The 16448-nt window shown below is 37.3% G+C and overlaps 2 protein-coding genes and 1 long non-coding RNA gene across 8 annotated transcripts; 1 reads left to right on the top strand and 2 right to left on the bottom strand.

The window, feature by feature from the left end:
- LOC135607777 (potassium channel KOR2-like) lies at window positions 1–6280 on the top strand. The gene is made up of 12 exons (XM_065099841.1): window positions 1–223; window positions 341–562; window positions 1451–1530; window positions 1594–1917; window positions 2139–2434; window positions 2911–2991; window positions 3101–3199; window positions 4030–4251; window positions 4349–4537; window positions 4964–5039; window positions 5126–5420; window positions 6094–6280. Exons 1-12 carry the CDS (start codon window positions 3–5, stop codon window positions 6188–6190), a joined length of 2202 nt encoding a protein of 733 aa, XP_064955913.1. The 5' UTR covers window positions 1–2; the 3' UTR covers window positions 6191–6280.
- On the bottom strand, window positions 938–7899 carry LOC135607778 (uncharacterized). Of its 5 annotated transcripts, none has more exons than XR_010485260.1 (4): window positions 7276–7865; window positions 4083–4167; window positions 1370–1507; window positions 938–1287 (listed from the first exon to the last, which is right to left on the bottom strand). It is a non-coding gene; the product is annotated as an uncharacterized LOC135607778 (long non-coding RNA). The 5 variants fall into 5 exon arrangements; XR_010485261.1 differs by having other exon boundaries at window positions 1380–1507; window positions 7276–7864; XR_010485263.1 differs by having other exon boundaries at window positions 938–1507; window positions 2083–4167; window positions 7276–7899.
- A 356-nt stretch (window positions 7900–8255) lies between these two features.
- On the bottom strand, window positions 8256–15195 carry LOC103978496 (PHD finger protein ALFIN-LIKE 8). Of its 2 annotated transcripts, none has more exons than XM_009394308.3 (6): window positions 15056–15195; window positions 14808–14974; window positions 14679–14711; window positions 12564–12792; window positions 8969–9116; window positions 8256–8894 (listed from the first exon to the last, which is right to left on the bottom strand). In XM_009394308.3, exons 2-6 carry the CDS (start codon window positions 14905–14907, stop codon window positions 8622–8624), a joined length of 783 nt encoding a protein of 260 aa, XP_009392583.1. In that variant the 5' UTR covers window positions 14908–14974; window positions 15056–15195; the 3' UTR covers window positions 8256–8621. The 2 variants fall into 2 exon arrangements, with proteins under 2 accessions (XP_009392583.1, XP_009392584.1); XM_009394309.3 differs by having other exon boundaries at window positions 8990–9116.
- Window positions 15196–16448: the final 1253 nt, after the last annotated feature.

Below are 16448 nucleotides of genomic sequence, written 5' to 3'. Positions count from 1 at the left end.
GCATGCGGACGCTGAGAAGGGAAGGGGGCGAGAGAATGGGTGAAGAGGTCAATGGAGAGTTTGAGCTGAACGAAGTGGCGGATAACATCGAAGGGTCTGTTGGCAGCAGGCTGTCTTGGATCAGTAGGGAGTATGGACTTGGAAACAGGAAGTGGAGTAGCGGTACTAAGCTGAAGGTCTCAAGGGATTGCTATAGAAGCTTTGTGATCAATCCCAATGGAAGGTATACACGTACATATCAGACTGTATCCTTGTCTTCTCAGCTACTTCATGCATGTCCTTCCACAAGGTTTGGATAGGAATGATACTGAACAGGTAGGAAGCCATCATGCTTCAGCAGGTCGTACAGGATATGGGTGGATGTCGTCTTCGTCTGGTCCATCTACTCCGCTTTCTTCACGCCACTGGAGTTCGGCTTCTTCCGAGGCTTGCCGGAGCCGTTAAAAGACCTCGACTGCGTGCAGGTCATCTTCCTTGCTGATGTAGTGTTTCAGTTCTTTGTGGCGTACAGGGACGCGCACACGTACAAGATGGTCTGCGATAGGAGACGCATCGCCTTGCGGTGAGAGCAGATGCTACGTGAGGTTCCGCATGCATTGAATGACTCCTGCACGCATGATTACGTCCTGTATTGAGTTCTGCATGCAAGCTTGCTCCTCGCAGTTTGCATGAGCTCAGCACTGACTCACCCATGCCACTCGCACTGCAAAGTCCAACATGAACAATGGTTTCCGGTGATCATGCTGGATTCGTGAGCTATATCATTAATATTTGTTTGGTAAATTGAGCTTATTTGGCAATGTTTATGCTTTGGTAGGTGCACTCGTTTTGTACAGCTGATTAACACCAGCACAGTCGATGGTCATCCCATATCATCATGTTTGATGTCTCGACGACACCAACAAAAATACTATGCACAAAGCATCATACAGTCGCAAGTTAGAACATGTCTATTTGATAGAGTTTATGAAGGTTTGGACAAATTAGATAGACATGAAAGCTGAAACATGCTGTTAAGACTCGAGGAAGGTGACCTGCTTGCACTAAGAGCATATTGCTAGATTACGTTAGGGTATGAAACCCACCCACCACCTCATGAAACCAAGTATTGATACAACTTATCCACCAGCTTGAATGACAACAAGGTTGGCACCATGACACAAAAGATAAGAGCCATTTCAATGCCACTTCTCATTTACGAGTATCCTTTAAGAGGAACACCTTTCATTCCAGTTATAGGACAGTTCATCCATGTAGAAGTGGAGACACTTCCAACACTGTTTACCCCTGAGATGGGAGAAGCTCAATCACTGCATATAAATGGACAAAAGCAGGAAACCACTAGTTCATAACACCTTTGATCGATTACCAGTGCATACTTTAATATAATCCCACGAAAATGAACACTTTGTCTGGGACTTAAGACTGGAAATTGATTCCTGTGATGCAGCTATCTGAAGGGTAGCTTCGCTGTTGATCTTCTTGGATGTGTTCCTTGGGACTCCATCTACAAGGTAAAGTATAAAGCGAGTTTAGCTTGAATATTATAAACACATAATTCATATGTTCGCTTAACACAGATGATGGGAGTAGAAGCAATTCGGTTTCTCATATGGGTTCGCATATTTCGGGCAAGGAAGATCAATCAATTCTTTAAAACGATGGAGAAGGACATCAGAATCAACTACCTCTTCACAAGGATCGTGAAGCTTATAATGGTCGAGCTATACTGCACGCACACGGCCGCATGTGTTTTCTATTACCTAGCAACAACAGTGCCACCGGCACAAGAAGGATATACATGGATTGGAAGCCTGTCGATGGGGGACTATCAATACACAAACTTCAGAGAGATTGACTTCTGGAGACGATACATTACTTCGTTATACTTCTCAATCGTTACCTTGGCAACAGTTGGTGAGTCCTGAAAGGTTCTTTTTTTGACTTTCATACTCTTCAGGGTGCAGCTAAACTACTTTGGGTTTTGGTAGAAGGAGGCCCTCAAGCTATGTTCTGACAGAAAAAGGAATTGCCCTATTCTGAGAATCCCAATTCAAATGTTCAATGAGATTTGAGATTTACCATTTCATCCATTGAATTTTGACATTTTTTGTCACATCATGCCAATACTATTGCAGGGTATGGTGATGTACATGCTGTGAATACTAGAGAGATGGTTTTCAGCATGATATATATTTCTCTGACAATGATACTTGGCGCCTATCTGATTGGTAATATGACTGCATTGATTGTCAAGGGGTCCAAGACTGAGCAATTTCGAGACAAAATGACAGACCTCATCAAGTACATGAACAGAAACAAACTTGGGAAAGACATCAGATCTCAGATCAAAAACCATTTAAGACTACAGTATGAAAGTAGCTACAACAAAGAAAGTGTTCTCGAAGACGTCCCAATGGCCTTGCGATCAAAGGTAATTGTGCATCCTTAAGTAATGAAATAAAGAGAAACAAAATGAAAGTTTGCCAGACATTTCATAACATCAGAAATTCTAAGAAGAAAAAGAAGCAAGCTAACTATGATCATATTCATATACGGCAGAGGAAATACAGTTCATCTCTGGCTCATTTTCTGCCTTGTAACAATTGTCAAAATAAACAACATTAAGGATTTTTGATCAAATATTTGGGTTCACGAATTTTTTTTTTTAAGTGAAAAGCAATAATTCCTTGATTAAATTTATCATGGATATTTAATGTTTATTGCTCCTAATATCGGTTTCCTGTTTACTGTCAGTAAAGTACAATTATTCTTTTGCACAATCATAAGAACTTGGTCATGATTAGCATCACAAAACATATCAGTTTTCGTGAAAGTTACTTTTAATTACAGAATATAATCATTCTTTTGTTATAGTAATTAAACTTATTCTACAAAATACTTTTGCAGATATCTCAAATTCTATACCTTGATGTGATCCAGAAAGTTCCACTTTTCCAAGGATGTTCAGATGAATTCCTTAATCAGATTGTATGTTTTGCAATATACCACTTTAGAGATTATTTATTTGCCATTACGCATTTAACAAGAACTTATAACACAAATCTAGTGTTACGGAAATTTTTTACACTGAATGCAGGTAATGATGCTGAATGAAGAATTCTTCCTCCCAGGAGAAGTGGTCATAGAACAAGGAAGTCCTGCGGATCAAGTCTATATTATATTATTAGGATATCTGGTAAGTGCCGAGCTTCTCACAATGTAAGAAAGCTAGAATTAAAATGAAGAGACAGTATCATTCAAATAAGATCAGTGGCATAAAGTTAGTTCTCTATCAGTACAGTGAATTACTTAGAATTGGTAGGAAACGAGAAAGAGAAATTAAACAAATATAATGATGTAAACCAGTTTCCTATTTCAGGAGAAAAGACTTCTGGACGTTATAACAATTAACTATGGAAAAAAGGCATACAGACAACTCTGGTTGAAGAAAAGTTATTAGAAATTTAGAACTGCAATCCAAGTTGTTAAGTTTCTGCAGTAATCCACATGAAAAACTGTCATGGCACATGCTATAAAATAATATTACCAAACCTCTCAGGATGAAAAACTATCCTAGCTCGTCCTATGATGCCTCTTGAGACCAATAATGTCATCAAATAGAAGTTTATCTTATGCTCTGAAGTCTGAACCTCTTTTATTATAAAATCTCGGAACCAAATCTGAAAGTATCAATCTTCACCTGTATTGGTTTATTAAAATCACCAGCACCAAATAATCCCCAATGAACTTCAACCAAGATTTCTCATAAGGCATAAAAAGGCTTTATCACTACAACTACCTTAATGTCAATGGCATGCTGGTTCAATCCGGAGCTATGTTTCCTAAAACAATAGAGTCAGAATAGACTGTTGTAGCCTTAGGTTCCATTCATTTCAAGGAGGAAATGTAAACTTGACCAATGTACATTAATTATATTGTCTAAAAAGGCAACATAGGTATTATAGGAGCAAATAAGAAATAACAAAGCAGCAGTTGAATAAATAGGAAATTTCTTTTTCCACATAGGAGGCAGTTGCTGTTCGAGAAGATGGCTCAGAAGAATCAATTGCCAAACTTACAACCTATGATGCACTGGGTGATGCTGCTGCACTGTGCAATATCCCACAACGATATACAGTGCGCGTTTGTGAGCTGTGTAGACTCCTGCGAATAGAAAAGCAATCCTTAGCAAACATATCACAGCTATACTTCAAGGATGGAAATCAGATGCTCGTCAATTTACTGAAGGTAAAAGACTAGAAGAAACCAGCTATTTTTACAAAGTTGAAATAAGCAGCAAGCAGGTATCTTCTTTCTACGAGGTTTAATTATTTGCAACACCTAGGGGAAAGGAAGCGAACCGAGTATCAAGCAGTTGGAGCAAGATATCAAATATCTCATCTCAAAGCAAGAGGCTGAGCTAGCATTGGGGGTCAACAGTGCAGCTTACCATGGAGACATTAACCGTCTAAAAGTCTTAATCGATGCTGGAGCAGATCCAAACAAAACTGACTATGATGGGAGAACTGCACTTGTATTTGATTTTACTTTTTCAAGCACTATCACCAAGCTTCTTTTTGCTCATTTTCATTTCATCAAAATTTCATCCTTCAAAATTTATGCATCATAACTAGAGAAGAAAAAAAATACTTTTAGCCCATTATTTCTAATCATTCCCTCAACAATTGTACTGATTGAGCATGGTACAACAGGCTTATCTTCTAAAAACAATCATTGCCATAGAACAATCAGCTAAAATATGACACATCTGCTCACATGTCTGTTTGCATGTCTTGTAAGATATTACATGTTGCAGGAGAACAAACAAGCATATAACTTGCAAATTAATTTGTTTTACAAGATAGTGCATATAGAAACTCCAGTTATATGTTGTATAACAAGATATATAGATTTATGATATGAGGGAATTTTACTGATAATAACATCTTTTTTTCTGTAGCATATGGCTGCATGCAAAGGACATGAACAAGTTGTGAAGTTTCTTATACAACGAGGAAGCAATGTCAATTGCATTGGTAGGTGAAGCTACCAAATTTAAAAGTAGTCTCCTATTAATTTTATAAGGAAGGATCAGATATAGAGTGCTTTTTCGTCAATGCAGACAAGTTTGGGACTTCTCCACTATTTGAAGCCCTGAAGACAGGAAATGACAGGATTGCTGCCATTCTTGTGGAAAATGGTGCAATCTTGAATCTGGATGATGCTGGGAATTATCTATGCGAAGTTGTGACGAATGGCAATATAGATTTATTGCGATGTTTGCTGGAATATGGGGCCAACCCAAATTCCAAAAACTATGACCGGAGAACACCACTACATGTTGCAGCTTCAGAAGGTTTGCATCTGATGGCCAATATCCTAATCGAGTTTGGAGCAAATGTTCTTTCTAAAGATAGGTAATAACTGCTTTATTGGCTATTATTATAATGCAATTTGATATCTGTTTCTTACTTCCAAATGCAAATTTAATGTGCTTCCAATAGCACATGTTTATCCATTAGTTTTGGTGACTAGTGATATCATTGATTTTAACACACTGAATTAAGGTGAAAGGACTGGAAATTCTACTCATTTATTTCATGCCGATGGTTGTTTTAAGCATATATAATCACGTATAAATCAGATGCAACTCAGGGTAGAATAGCAGGATAAAAGAAATTAAATGATCCTTCAAATTTAAAGCATATGGTGCAGAAACATAAAAATCATACAAATCATGCAGTAGGTTTAGAGAGAAAACAAAGGGTTTGAATGGTTTGAAAGGAAATATGTATAACAATCATTCACCATTTTAAATAATATGAAAAGAAGGAAGAAAATATTGAAATACTAATAAAATCACCAATTCGACCAAATGACTAAAACCCAAGCCATCGCTGTCCATCGTGATAGACTAATATGAATAGTTATCTTTATAAGAATGTGTCTGTCCTTCTAAAATTCATTTTTCTGCTGTCTACTTTAATGATTTATCAGTAGTGCAGACAGATTTTGAGTTGAATTTTTTTCCTATCAAAGTTCATTAGTAGCAATAAAAGTCATGTTATAAGTTTGTACTTGTAAATGTAGGTGGGGCAACACGCCTGTCGATGAAGGACGTAGATGTGGGAGCAAACCACTAATTAAAATTTTGGAGGATGTTGTAGTAAATCATGCAGGGAAGTAAAATAATGGTTCACCACCTTCCTCATTAGTAATCATCAAATGCCGACATGTATCATTCAACATTTATTCCATGATGAGTACTACCAGATTGATCCTATTGGTGATGTCACATGATCGATTCTTACTGGTCCAAATACATATTTATGTGTTCGGCCACAAGTATAATCTAACTTTAATTGAAACCTATTTTCTAATGCTCAGATAGGAACAGAGATTTTGGGATATTAGCAGCAAACTCAAACACTTAATCATTCTATATGTCAGATTGGTGCATGGCTATTGTACAGGCATCTCAAATAGTGTTCCACAAATGCACAATTTCTACTAATTAGAATATATGTAAACTTATAGTAGTTGACTAGTTGGCCAATAAATTTTTTTCTCATGCTTTACCATTACAGAAAGGTCATTTTATCGACTTTCCAGCTACTGTTTCTAACTAACAACTATAGCTAATGGTAAAGCTAAAAAACATGATTTTCAACCAAAGCATTAGTCGAGCTCTTTTCTTTGTCATGTTGCATGTAGGCTTTTCACATTATTTTCACATGTAATCATCCAATATTATTATCATGATGATAAATTTTAAGTTGGGTCATGTCTATAAATTTTTAAAGCAATATATCTAACTCGATGTGAATTAACTAATCTTTCTATGGTAAATTGGGATGTTAAGAGTTTTGACATTCAGAAATCTTTGCAAAGCATACTAGTAGAGAATTGGAAAATGGACTAATCTATAAGCATACTGAAAACTTATAAAAGACAATTAAATTTCTAGAAGACTTTCACAGAGCCAAAAATTGTAGATGGAAGAACTATGTGTTATGGTCAAGGCTAAACTAACAGGTGGGTCTTACAATTATGACAATGGTCATGTGGTATAAGCCAAGCTTAGGTGAACGAGCGGTACGATGAGAATGTACATTTAACACTCCCTGATCTTGCAATCTAGAGCATAAAATTCTCAATTTCTTGTTAAAACAACCAACATAGATACAAGTTAGATAGAGTTCTATGATAAGACTTTATAAATCATTTAAAATTTGAGAAGAAATGTACTGATCTCCGTAAAGAACAGCTTACCATAGAAGTGACGAACGATTACCCTCGCTAGCCTTGAAGCAATATATTGGTCATTCGAGAATAGTTTACGGAATAATACACGCAAATTCTTGTTGGTACATGAAAACATCCATAGAGAGTTGATCTTTGGCACCCTCGTCACGTACCAAGAAAAGCTTGTCTTTCCGTTATGCGAATAAGCGTGGCAATCCGCTCAAAATGGCGCGTTGAAGCGACACTACTTGCGATCAAAGAACGAAAGAAAGACCCATCGACGACCGATAAAATGATCAAGGAAGGATAAGGATGAGAATCACCTGGAATCCCCTAGTCGAAGAACGGAATGCATCCAGTATAACGATGGCAACGGACGAGAGCAGAAGGCAAAGCACGCTGGAGAGTTCCGCAATGCGCCGGACTCCCGGAGGCAGAGCAGTTAATGATCCTGGGAGAAGTGGAAACGCCGTGATCCCACAGAAATATACGCTCTACCGCGGGAATCTCGAGCCTTCCGAGGAACAAGAAGAAGAACAAAAATGATCTTTTTAGGGTTCCAAATCGAAGGGGTTATCCCGAGCCCTCGCACCGTGGGAAGGATGGCAAGACTGTGGGAACCACGGATACCGACCAATGGGAGGCCTTACTCATGTGGTTGGTCGCTTAGCTTAGACACGGAAGCCAATTCCGCCTCCATCTTAACTTCGATTCATTTGGGTTTGGCTTTAGATATGAATTAGAATCTAATTATCATAGTTAGATCCGATCCATTTTGGAAGGATTAAGTTCGGGAGAATTAAGTCTATCCAATCCACCAATCAATATGAGATTACCTCTATATATATACGTTTATATTTAGGAGCTGTTCTTCAGTAAAATCCTGTTAAATGGCATCAACTCGATGAAAATAGGTAGGGTTTCTTCACAGAAATGGTTTTATAGGCAGACAAGACATGTTGAACATTAAGAAACCCATAACTCACATCTCTAAAAGAAGCCTACGATTCAAGACATGAGCTAAATGCATTAGAGATTGGCAAAACAACATGAAAGTTCCACCATAAGGAGACTTTGTTTACAAAGAAACAAAACAGGTTTATCACAAATCTTAAACACAAACAGACACGGAAACAACCGCAGATGTGTTCATAGGAAAAGCTAAAGATATGTTCAGACGCAAGGAAATTGCAGCAGATCTAGTTTGCTAGTTCTAGATATCTATGAATAATCAACAGCAATGAATTAGTCTTTAAGTAGGGTCAAGGAGACTCCAATTTGCGGTCCCACGGTCTGCTGCACTCAAAATGGTTGTCCCTTCTGAAGCCCTAATCTCTTAAGCCGGAAACCACATGCCTGTTCATCGTCTGTCTTCATACTCGGGATCTCTTGGTACTGCAAGCGGGGCACTTGTACTGCTTTATGTGCTCGGCACGTGCAGGAGTAATTTTAACACATTTCCCATGGAACCATTTTTCGCAAATATCGCAGCATATCCAGAACTCATCATTGCCATAGTTGTCCCCGCATGCACCGCATAGAGTGTTTCCGTTCTCTTCCTCGTCCTCGTCCTCTCCTTCGCTCTCTTCCTCTTTCGGTGGAGGCATCTTTGACGTCTTTGCATGGGACTCGGAGGATCTTGAAGGCTGAAAACAAAATGGAGGCGGCATGGGAAAAGGAAAAGTGAGCCACATATCAATGGCAAAGGAGCAATTTATACCAAGCAGTCTATCCAAACGACCTTTGAACCAGACTTGTTGCTCTTGCCATTGCTACTATGAGCTTTCTCTTTCGGTTGTTTCCTGGCAGCTCCTGTCACAACTTCATATATAGTTGGAAGACCATTAATCATGTTGAACAGCCGCTTCCTGCAATTATAATGGTACCCGATATCAAGCAGCATGTCCTGTGGTTTCCAATATCAAATGCCAAAAAGAAGTGTAATTATGTAATTAGAGGCTAACATGATGTTTCAGCAAGAAATGACATCTACTGATGCTCACTTAGACCTTGATATGGTCCAATCTGTCATATCAATCGTTCGATGTGATACATGTGTTGAAGGAAATGGCACCACAGAAGCATGGATGAAAACCATCATTATTATTAGTAATATTTTAGAACCTATACAAGCTGGAATTTAGCAGTTCAGCAAATCATGATCTCGTATGGCATAGCACACCAGTTCAGAAAAACATGCAAGACTGGTACAAGTTCACCAGTCTAACTTCAAGATACACACACATCAGAACTCACTCCAAAAAGAAAGAATTTTCATGTAGAAGGGTACACTCAGTAGTCAGTATGATTACCAGATTAGGAACTCTTAGTGGAGCACATTAACACTAGAAGTAGTATGGCAGAAAAACAAAAGGCTAGTAGAATATGGTAATTAAATGCAAAATTAAAGAAAACTGAACAAGATTTGACAAGCCTATTTTGCCAAAATAATTGAGAACCCATGTCGATGCATGTAACAAGTACAAGAATAAAAATTATTTCAATTAGCTTAAAATTTATTCTATTTACTAACTTGACTCTTCATTTCTAATCCATGATTTCACAACTAGAATGTTATTAGACATGGCATTTACATATGGAGAATCAAGTGACACCAAGTTTGGCAGTCGTCTGGGATAGTAGATATGCCTAAACCTTAAAAGTAAATATCTTTAAAATGTAGACTACCTCTACCAAGGATCAAGAATTTGGAAAATGAGTTTCTCATCCAGGTAGTAGTTACTTTAGCTCATTCTAAGGTAACCCGAGCATGGGAGAAGAGGGAGGAGGGAGGAGGTTTACTGATGCTCTTACTTCCAAAAAAGAGGCAGAATTCTTTGCTGGGAGTCATTAATGTTAAACAATGCATTCAAACAACATAAACTTGAAAGGGTGAACACACAATAAATTTCAATGCTCACAAAGAAGCTGTTGCAAGTGAACTACCAACACTCATTAATGTTAAATCATGTACTCAAGAAACATAAATTTAAATCAGAACACTAGATTCCATGGAGCATTTCATTGTTCAGATGGTCAAAAACATATACCTAGTTCATACAAAAATCCTCACCATTGAGTTCATCTATAATTTCCTAATCATCCACAAAATAAATGGGAAAGAGATTGCCCGAAGTTTTCTTAACCCTTCGAACTTTTCTTCTTTTGAACTTCTGATTGTTTAACTGGTTTTCGTTCAAATTAAACTAGTGTATCAATAAAACATGAAGTGCCTTCCCAAATACATCCATCAAAGCCTTGTCAAAACCACAGCTAAAGCACCAAACAAGATTTACATCATTCAAAAGATACATCAGAACTTGTCTATAGAGCAAGGTGCACATGTTTGGGATTGGTCATATAATTTAGTAACAGGATCTGAATTTAATTGTAAGTACATTTATTTTTAAAATGATCAGAAAAATGCTTCGACAAGTCAAAGCCAGCTCGGTTTTGCCTAACAAATGTTAAATGGCTGGAATCAGTGTCGGACAGAAGATGTCCAGAAACGCCATGATTAGTATGTCCGCAAGAGGCATGATTAGTGTGGTTCCCCAAAGGTTAGCAGTACTAGTATCCAATTCCAACTATCCCATGAAAAATTGGGAATTTGGGGATCTCAATTAGCATCAACCAATTCCAGAAATATTCTAGAAAGTTATAAAAAAGAATCAATCTAAGCATTGGAAAAATCATACGTACAAACAAAATTTCAGACACTGGCAAGGAACATTAGAACAAAAAGGTATCAAAATGATACCTGAATAATTCGAGCAAAGCAAGAGCAAGTCGTTTGACACTCCCTACCAAACCAAACCTAAATCTAGCTTTTAAGGTTGCTAAAGTATAAAATGTAATTATTCCACTTTGGCTTACACCATACAACTAAAGCAGCAGAAACAGAGAAGAGAGGTATAATTCTGACCTTCAACCTGAAATATTATAAACTTGCATAATATCTTAGTCTGAACTATAAATGAAACATTGTAGGGTACCATCCATACCGGATGGTACATTCTAACCACAGATCATCTGGTTTTTGGCAGTATACTTACTCTCCCCCTAAGCATATCTGCACAGAATATTGGTGAGTCAAACCACATCAAACTGACAGGATTAAAGATTGAACCAGTCCAACTGAGTTGGTTAGACTTACGTAGTTAGGTTATCATTTTTTCCAGTGGCTTATCAAACATGGCTTTTGTAACTTTAGAGGAGGAATCTCAAGTTATAATTATGGGCATTGAGGCGCCCAATATTTTCAGAAATTTGTTCTCATAATTTAATCAGATTTTACTAAAGCAAGTTTGCATATAGCATGAAACAATTAATATATAAACATAATATAAAAGGTTTTTTTCATAAATCTAGAGCAGTCTATTTACTATGTATTGCTTTCTAATGCATATTACAAGGCAGCCTAGCATCACTTTACAAGCTCACAACATTAGCAAAGAACTAAACAAGTTACTTATTGAAGTTATTGGAACAGTCTTTCCTAGCTTTTCCACATATGCCACTATAACAATAAAAGGTACATAACACTGCACATGCACAAGAGCCATAATATATCCTCTTATGGTAAAGTAGATACCTAAATGTGTACAGAAAATATTTAAGAACATCAGATGTCAAACAACACCAATAGTAATTTATAAAAGGTTACATATTTCCCAGATTGTCTAGAGAAACAGCTTCCACGTGGTGACTGGTATAGCTGCAGACTCAATACACTTGAATAAACAGAAACACTCAAAATTAAGAACATGGAAGCTATCAATTTATTGTTTAGCTGCAAGCATGCTCGCCTTTTCTTTAAATACCATTCCAAATCTAAAACTCAGAAATTATGTTACCAAATCAAAATTAATATTTTTCTTTTTCATAGCTCAAAATTTTCATTTGATTTAACTATATAAGCTATTGATAAAAATGAAGAATACCAAAACATAAGTACATAAAGAAGATAAAACAAGGCACACTGAAGAACTAATGCTAAGTTTTATAATTCCTAACATGAATGATGCTTAGATATACAAAATAACTAAAGAACTTAACAAAACCACTGTATACAAATGAAAGAAATCAAGGCTACTTCAAAGATGCATGCTTCGCACAAATATGTTATTATAAATGTGAACAAAAAATGAGAATAGCATAATACCAGTATGGCATACTTATAAACACATCTTTGCAAAAACCAAATAAACATCCAGGAATTGAAGTTTTAGTCAAGACAAACGCTCCATACATGTTCTTGATGGTAAGATCTCAAAGTAATAAATCAGCAAAGCAGAAGAAAGATGTTAAAGTACCTTGATTCCTTATCAAACCCAAAACGTGCACCAAAGTAAAAGGCAACAGCCAATAACCATGCATCACTGTGAACTGCAACTAGTGACAACCAATCCCTTTCATCCATTCCATCCCGAGCAAAGTTTATACCTAATGCTGGTTCTGGAAGCTCAGGAGGAACTTCCTCGGCTGGCAAGTTCACTTCCCAAGTCTCGTTAGGCAATCCATATAGGCATAGGTTCTCCTTTTCTGCAAAAACAATCAGAGACTTACAGAATCATCATATGATATTTGGCCAAACAAACTGCATGGAAGACCGCAGGTTTACAAATTTCTCATTGTAATAGAATTTTATTGTATGTAGAAAAATTGCAGTAATAATGCAACAGCTGAAAACTACATCCAGTAGGCCCCAATTATGTTTTCCATGCATCTAAACATACAAATAAATAACAAAAAAATAATTTATAGTTTTATGCATTCAGTGGTCAAAGCTTTGTCTCATTCGAAGGGTGCAAAATTGAACAATGGCCTATGTTACAAGGATCATTTGATGGTCATGAGGCTAAAAGAGTTGAAAGTTGCTTAAGAATATGGAATTATGGGCAGCCCACAAGGCAGCCAATACAGGGCCTCAGAAGGAATAATGTGCACAACCTTACTCTTACAAGCAAGTGATAAAAAATATGGGATTATCAAGTATGAGCCTTCCAAATATTTATAAATGAGGAAAGTGCTTTCAGAAAAGTAAAAAAATATAATTAAAGTTACCAAACATGTTTCGGTGTATATTTTTTAAGTGAAAAGCCAGCATGTGATTCAGACTAGTACAAATATCACAACTAAATCAATGAAATCTACGTCGCAAAAGATTCAGTCTCCAGCCCCATTTAACACTTGAAATTCCAGCTTTGTTTCCAATCTTTTGAATTTTCTTACTAATCCTCATAATCCTTAATATTATGTATTAATCCTTGAAATTACATAACATCTTATATGTACATTCTTGGGGTACGTTTAACCACTCCTGAAAAGAGTATACCTGAAATATCTATTATTCACTTTAAATTAATTTAGCAGTGGAACAACTTGTGCAATTTTACCCTTAACTTCTGAAGTGAATATGCCATCATCTTCTCCTTCAAGAATCCGCCTCCTCATAATTAATTGTCCCTCACTTTTCAAGAAGCATATTGCCTGAAGATAAAGTTTTATTTAACTTTGTGATGACCTGACATTTCTTCTCAGTTCCATTCCCATCATGCCCCTCTACCATTTTCCTATCCCTTACTCTCCATTATTATTTGAAACTATTTCTGATATCCACCCCTTCGTTACCCAGATAAGAGCCTCTCTTCCAGTTATCAAACTCATGTTTCAAGGTGTCTTGGTGGGAGGTCAACCAATGGGCCGTCTGGTTCCAACCTACACTGTTAACTTGTCTTCAACATTATTTGTCCTTCTTGTTGTGGATGGTCCATGCAGTCCACTGTTATCCAACATACAGAAGCAGATCATTCCCTAGGCAGGATAACTCATACTCAATAACCAATCTGAAAACTCAACATAGAACTTATCTTTTGGGCAATGCTACTTTTCATACATTTATTATGCATTATACAATCACATAAATGTAATCAAGATGCCCTCAGACTATCTCCCATTTCTTTCTTACAAGATAGAGAAAAGAAAAAAACCAACTTTCCATCATCGTCAGAAGTAATATAATGACTTAGGGGCATAAGGGTCAAATTAAATCATGAGCAACTCCAATCTGATTAGCTTTGGTACTTAAAACGATATTTTAGGGGCTTTATTGCAATTTAAAGCTTTGGAGAATTAACAAAAAACCAAAAAGATTTCGGGGACTAATATGCAAAAAAATTGCTTTCACGGAAAGGTAAAGAGAAAAAAAAGAATCCAAGAAAAGAAAAAGCGTAAGCACCTAAGCATCCCAACCACCGGAACCTAGGTCGAGAAGAGAGAGAGAGAGAGAGAGAGAGAGAGAGAGAGAGATTTTCCTCCCCGTAATTCCTCTGCAACCAAACCGCAAAAACAAGAAAGGAAGCAAAAGCCGGTGGATTCGATAACAAATGTTGATGCCAAAGGATCCAATCAAGAGCAAGGGATCTCACCAGGATCGCACTGCTGGTAGAACTTCTCCACATCTACAGCCAAAAAACATAAAATTACTAAGTTTACTCCAACCCAACAGACCGCGAGATCTAACAGAGAGAAACAAGGAGGACAAAATGATTGGGTACCGGTTGTGAGAGCCTTCACTATTCCAGCCCGCCGGCCTCGAAAATCTCCAAAGACCTGCTCCGGCGTCCGCGGATTGTAGCCTCCCGCACCCCCTTCCATCTCCCGCGCCGAAGACGACCCGACTGCCCTTGCTCCGGGACTCCAATAACGACGCGGAGCAGCAATTCTGCCAGCAAAGAGCTCGCCGAAGAACAGAAGAAAGGGAGAAAACGAATAAGAGAAAAAAATAAAAGTAGGGTTAGGTTACCAATTAAGTCTATGGCTTCTTGCCGAGACAAGGAGGAGTCGTTGGAGTTCCTCCACGAGAAGAAGGAGAACGGAGGATTAATGGCGAGGCATAAGGGGAAAAAGGTGAGGGTTTTGAAGGGCCGCCTCTTTCTATTTTTCTGTCTTGTTTTAGTTTTCCTCTCTATTAATCTAAATCTAACAATTATAATGTGAGTTTACATATTTATCCTTCAAAGTTTGCAGAGTAACATATTTGCCCCTGTAAACTCTGATGGCGTACAAATTGCTGGAAATATTTGACATCCAATTTCATGCGACTCTCATTAGCTTCCACCTAATAATTATTTTACTAATATTTTATAGGATATTTAAAGTTGGAGGGTTAGATCATCCAATTTAATGATATTTAATATCATCAAATTTTCAACATTGTTGTGCTAATACTGTCATCATATATTTACTAATTTTGTCAATCAAATTTCATATAATTTTCTAGTGAACCAATTTAAATTCTAATTATCATAAAAACCTTAAACTTGGATGAGTAAAGAATATTTTGTTAGGATCAAGTATTAAGAGGGGATAAATTAGTACTTTCAATAAAAAAATATTGATTCAAAAATTTGTTCATCGGCATTTAAACTTGAAAACGTCGAAAAGAAAAATATTAAAGAAATGGCACAGAAATAAAGTACATCCACTCCCGATTTCTCTTCCGTTGAGGCTATTGACATTCATTGACGGTCTTTCTTCAATGGGCGAAGACCAACCACCCTCTTACAATACTTTCTTCTTTTTACAGGTTCAGGAGACAATCCTTTCTCGCACCTTTCTTGAATGATCTCAAAACTAGAAAGGGAGGAGGAGGATAGTTAGCAATTTTACAACACAAAATCTCAAGATTTTTGTTGCTTTTTTATACAGGAAAGAGTGGGGTATTTATAAGCTCCAATGGCTTCAAAAATGAAGCTGAAAAGTATATCATCTTGGGTTTTCGGGGTACTGACGGTACCATCGCCTACAGACTGACACTGGGCGATACCACTACCTGGTCTGGGCAGTAGACCACCTAATAGACCTCTAGTTGTACCATCACCTAATAGGGTGGTATCATCGCCTGGTAGCATTAACTATCAATGGTACTATCACCTAGACCACTTGGGAGGCCGAGCCCCAAGTGGCTCCATAGGCCAATTTGGATGGTACCACCACCTGACATGGCTCCAAGTGGTTGAATGAGCATCTAACTGACCTAATTCAGTCATGTTAAAGGTCTAGTTGACTCATAATTGAATTAGTATGATTTCTCCAAAAACTAACTCAAAATCAAAGTCATTACTATGATAGTTACAACTAAAACAATTATTCTACATACAATCTAAGTTGTCCTACACATCAATGGTTCAACCGAA

The sequence above is a fragment of the Musa acuminata genome, chromosome BXJ2-3 (assembly GCF_036884655.1).
Source record: "Musa acuminata AAA Group cultivar baxijiao chromosome BXJ2-3, Cavendish_Baxijiao_AAA, whole genome shotgun sequence".
NCBI classification, from domain to species: Eukaryota; Viridiplantae; Streptophyta; class Magnoliopsida; order Zingiberales; family Musaceae; genus Musa; species Musa acuminata.
The sequence above is the reverse complement of the archived record's forward strand: the minus strand, read 5'-3'. Positions and strand labels throughout refer to the sequence as shown.

Excerpts from the sequence above, each read along its gene's own strand:
- LOC135607777 (XM_065099841.1), top strand. The coding sequence starts at position 3 with ATGCGGACGCTGAGAAGGGAAGGGGGCGAGAGAATGGGTGAAGAGGTC. Across the intron at positions 2,992-3,100 it reads ATGAATTCCTTAATCAGATT|GTAATGATGCTGAATGAAGA; the intron begins GTATGTTTTGCA and ends CACTGAATGCAG. Across the intron at positions 5,421-6,093 it reads AATGTTCTTTCTAAAGATAG|GTGGGGCAACACGCCTGTCG; the intron begins GTAATAACTGCT and ends TTGTAAATGTAG.
- LOC103978496 (XM_009394308.3), bottom strand. The coding sequence starts at position 14,907 with ATGGAAGGGGGTGCGGGAGGCTACAATCCGCGGACGCCGGAGCAGGTC. Across the intron at positions 12,793-14,678 it reads CTACCAGCAGTGCGATCCTG|AAAAGGAGAACCTATGCCTA; the intron begins GTGAGATCCCTT and ends TTGTTTTTGCAG. Across the intron at positions 9,117-12,563 it reads GGGTTTGATAAGGAATCAAG|GAAGCGGCTGTTCAACATGA; the intron begins GTACTTTAACAT and ends TTATAATTGCAG.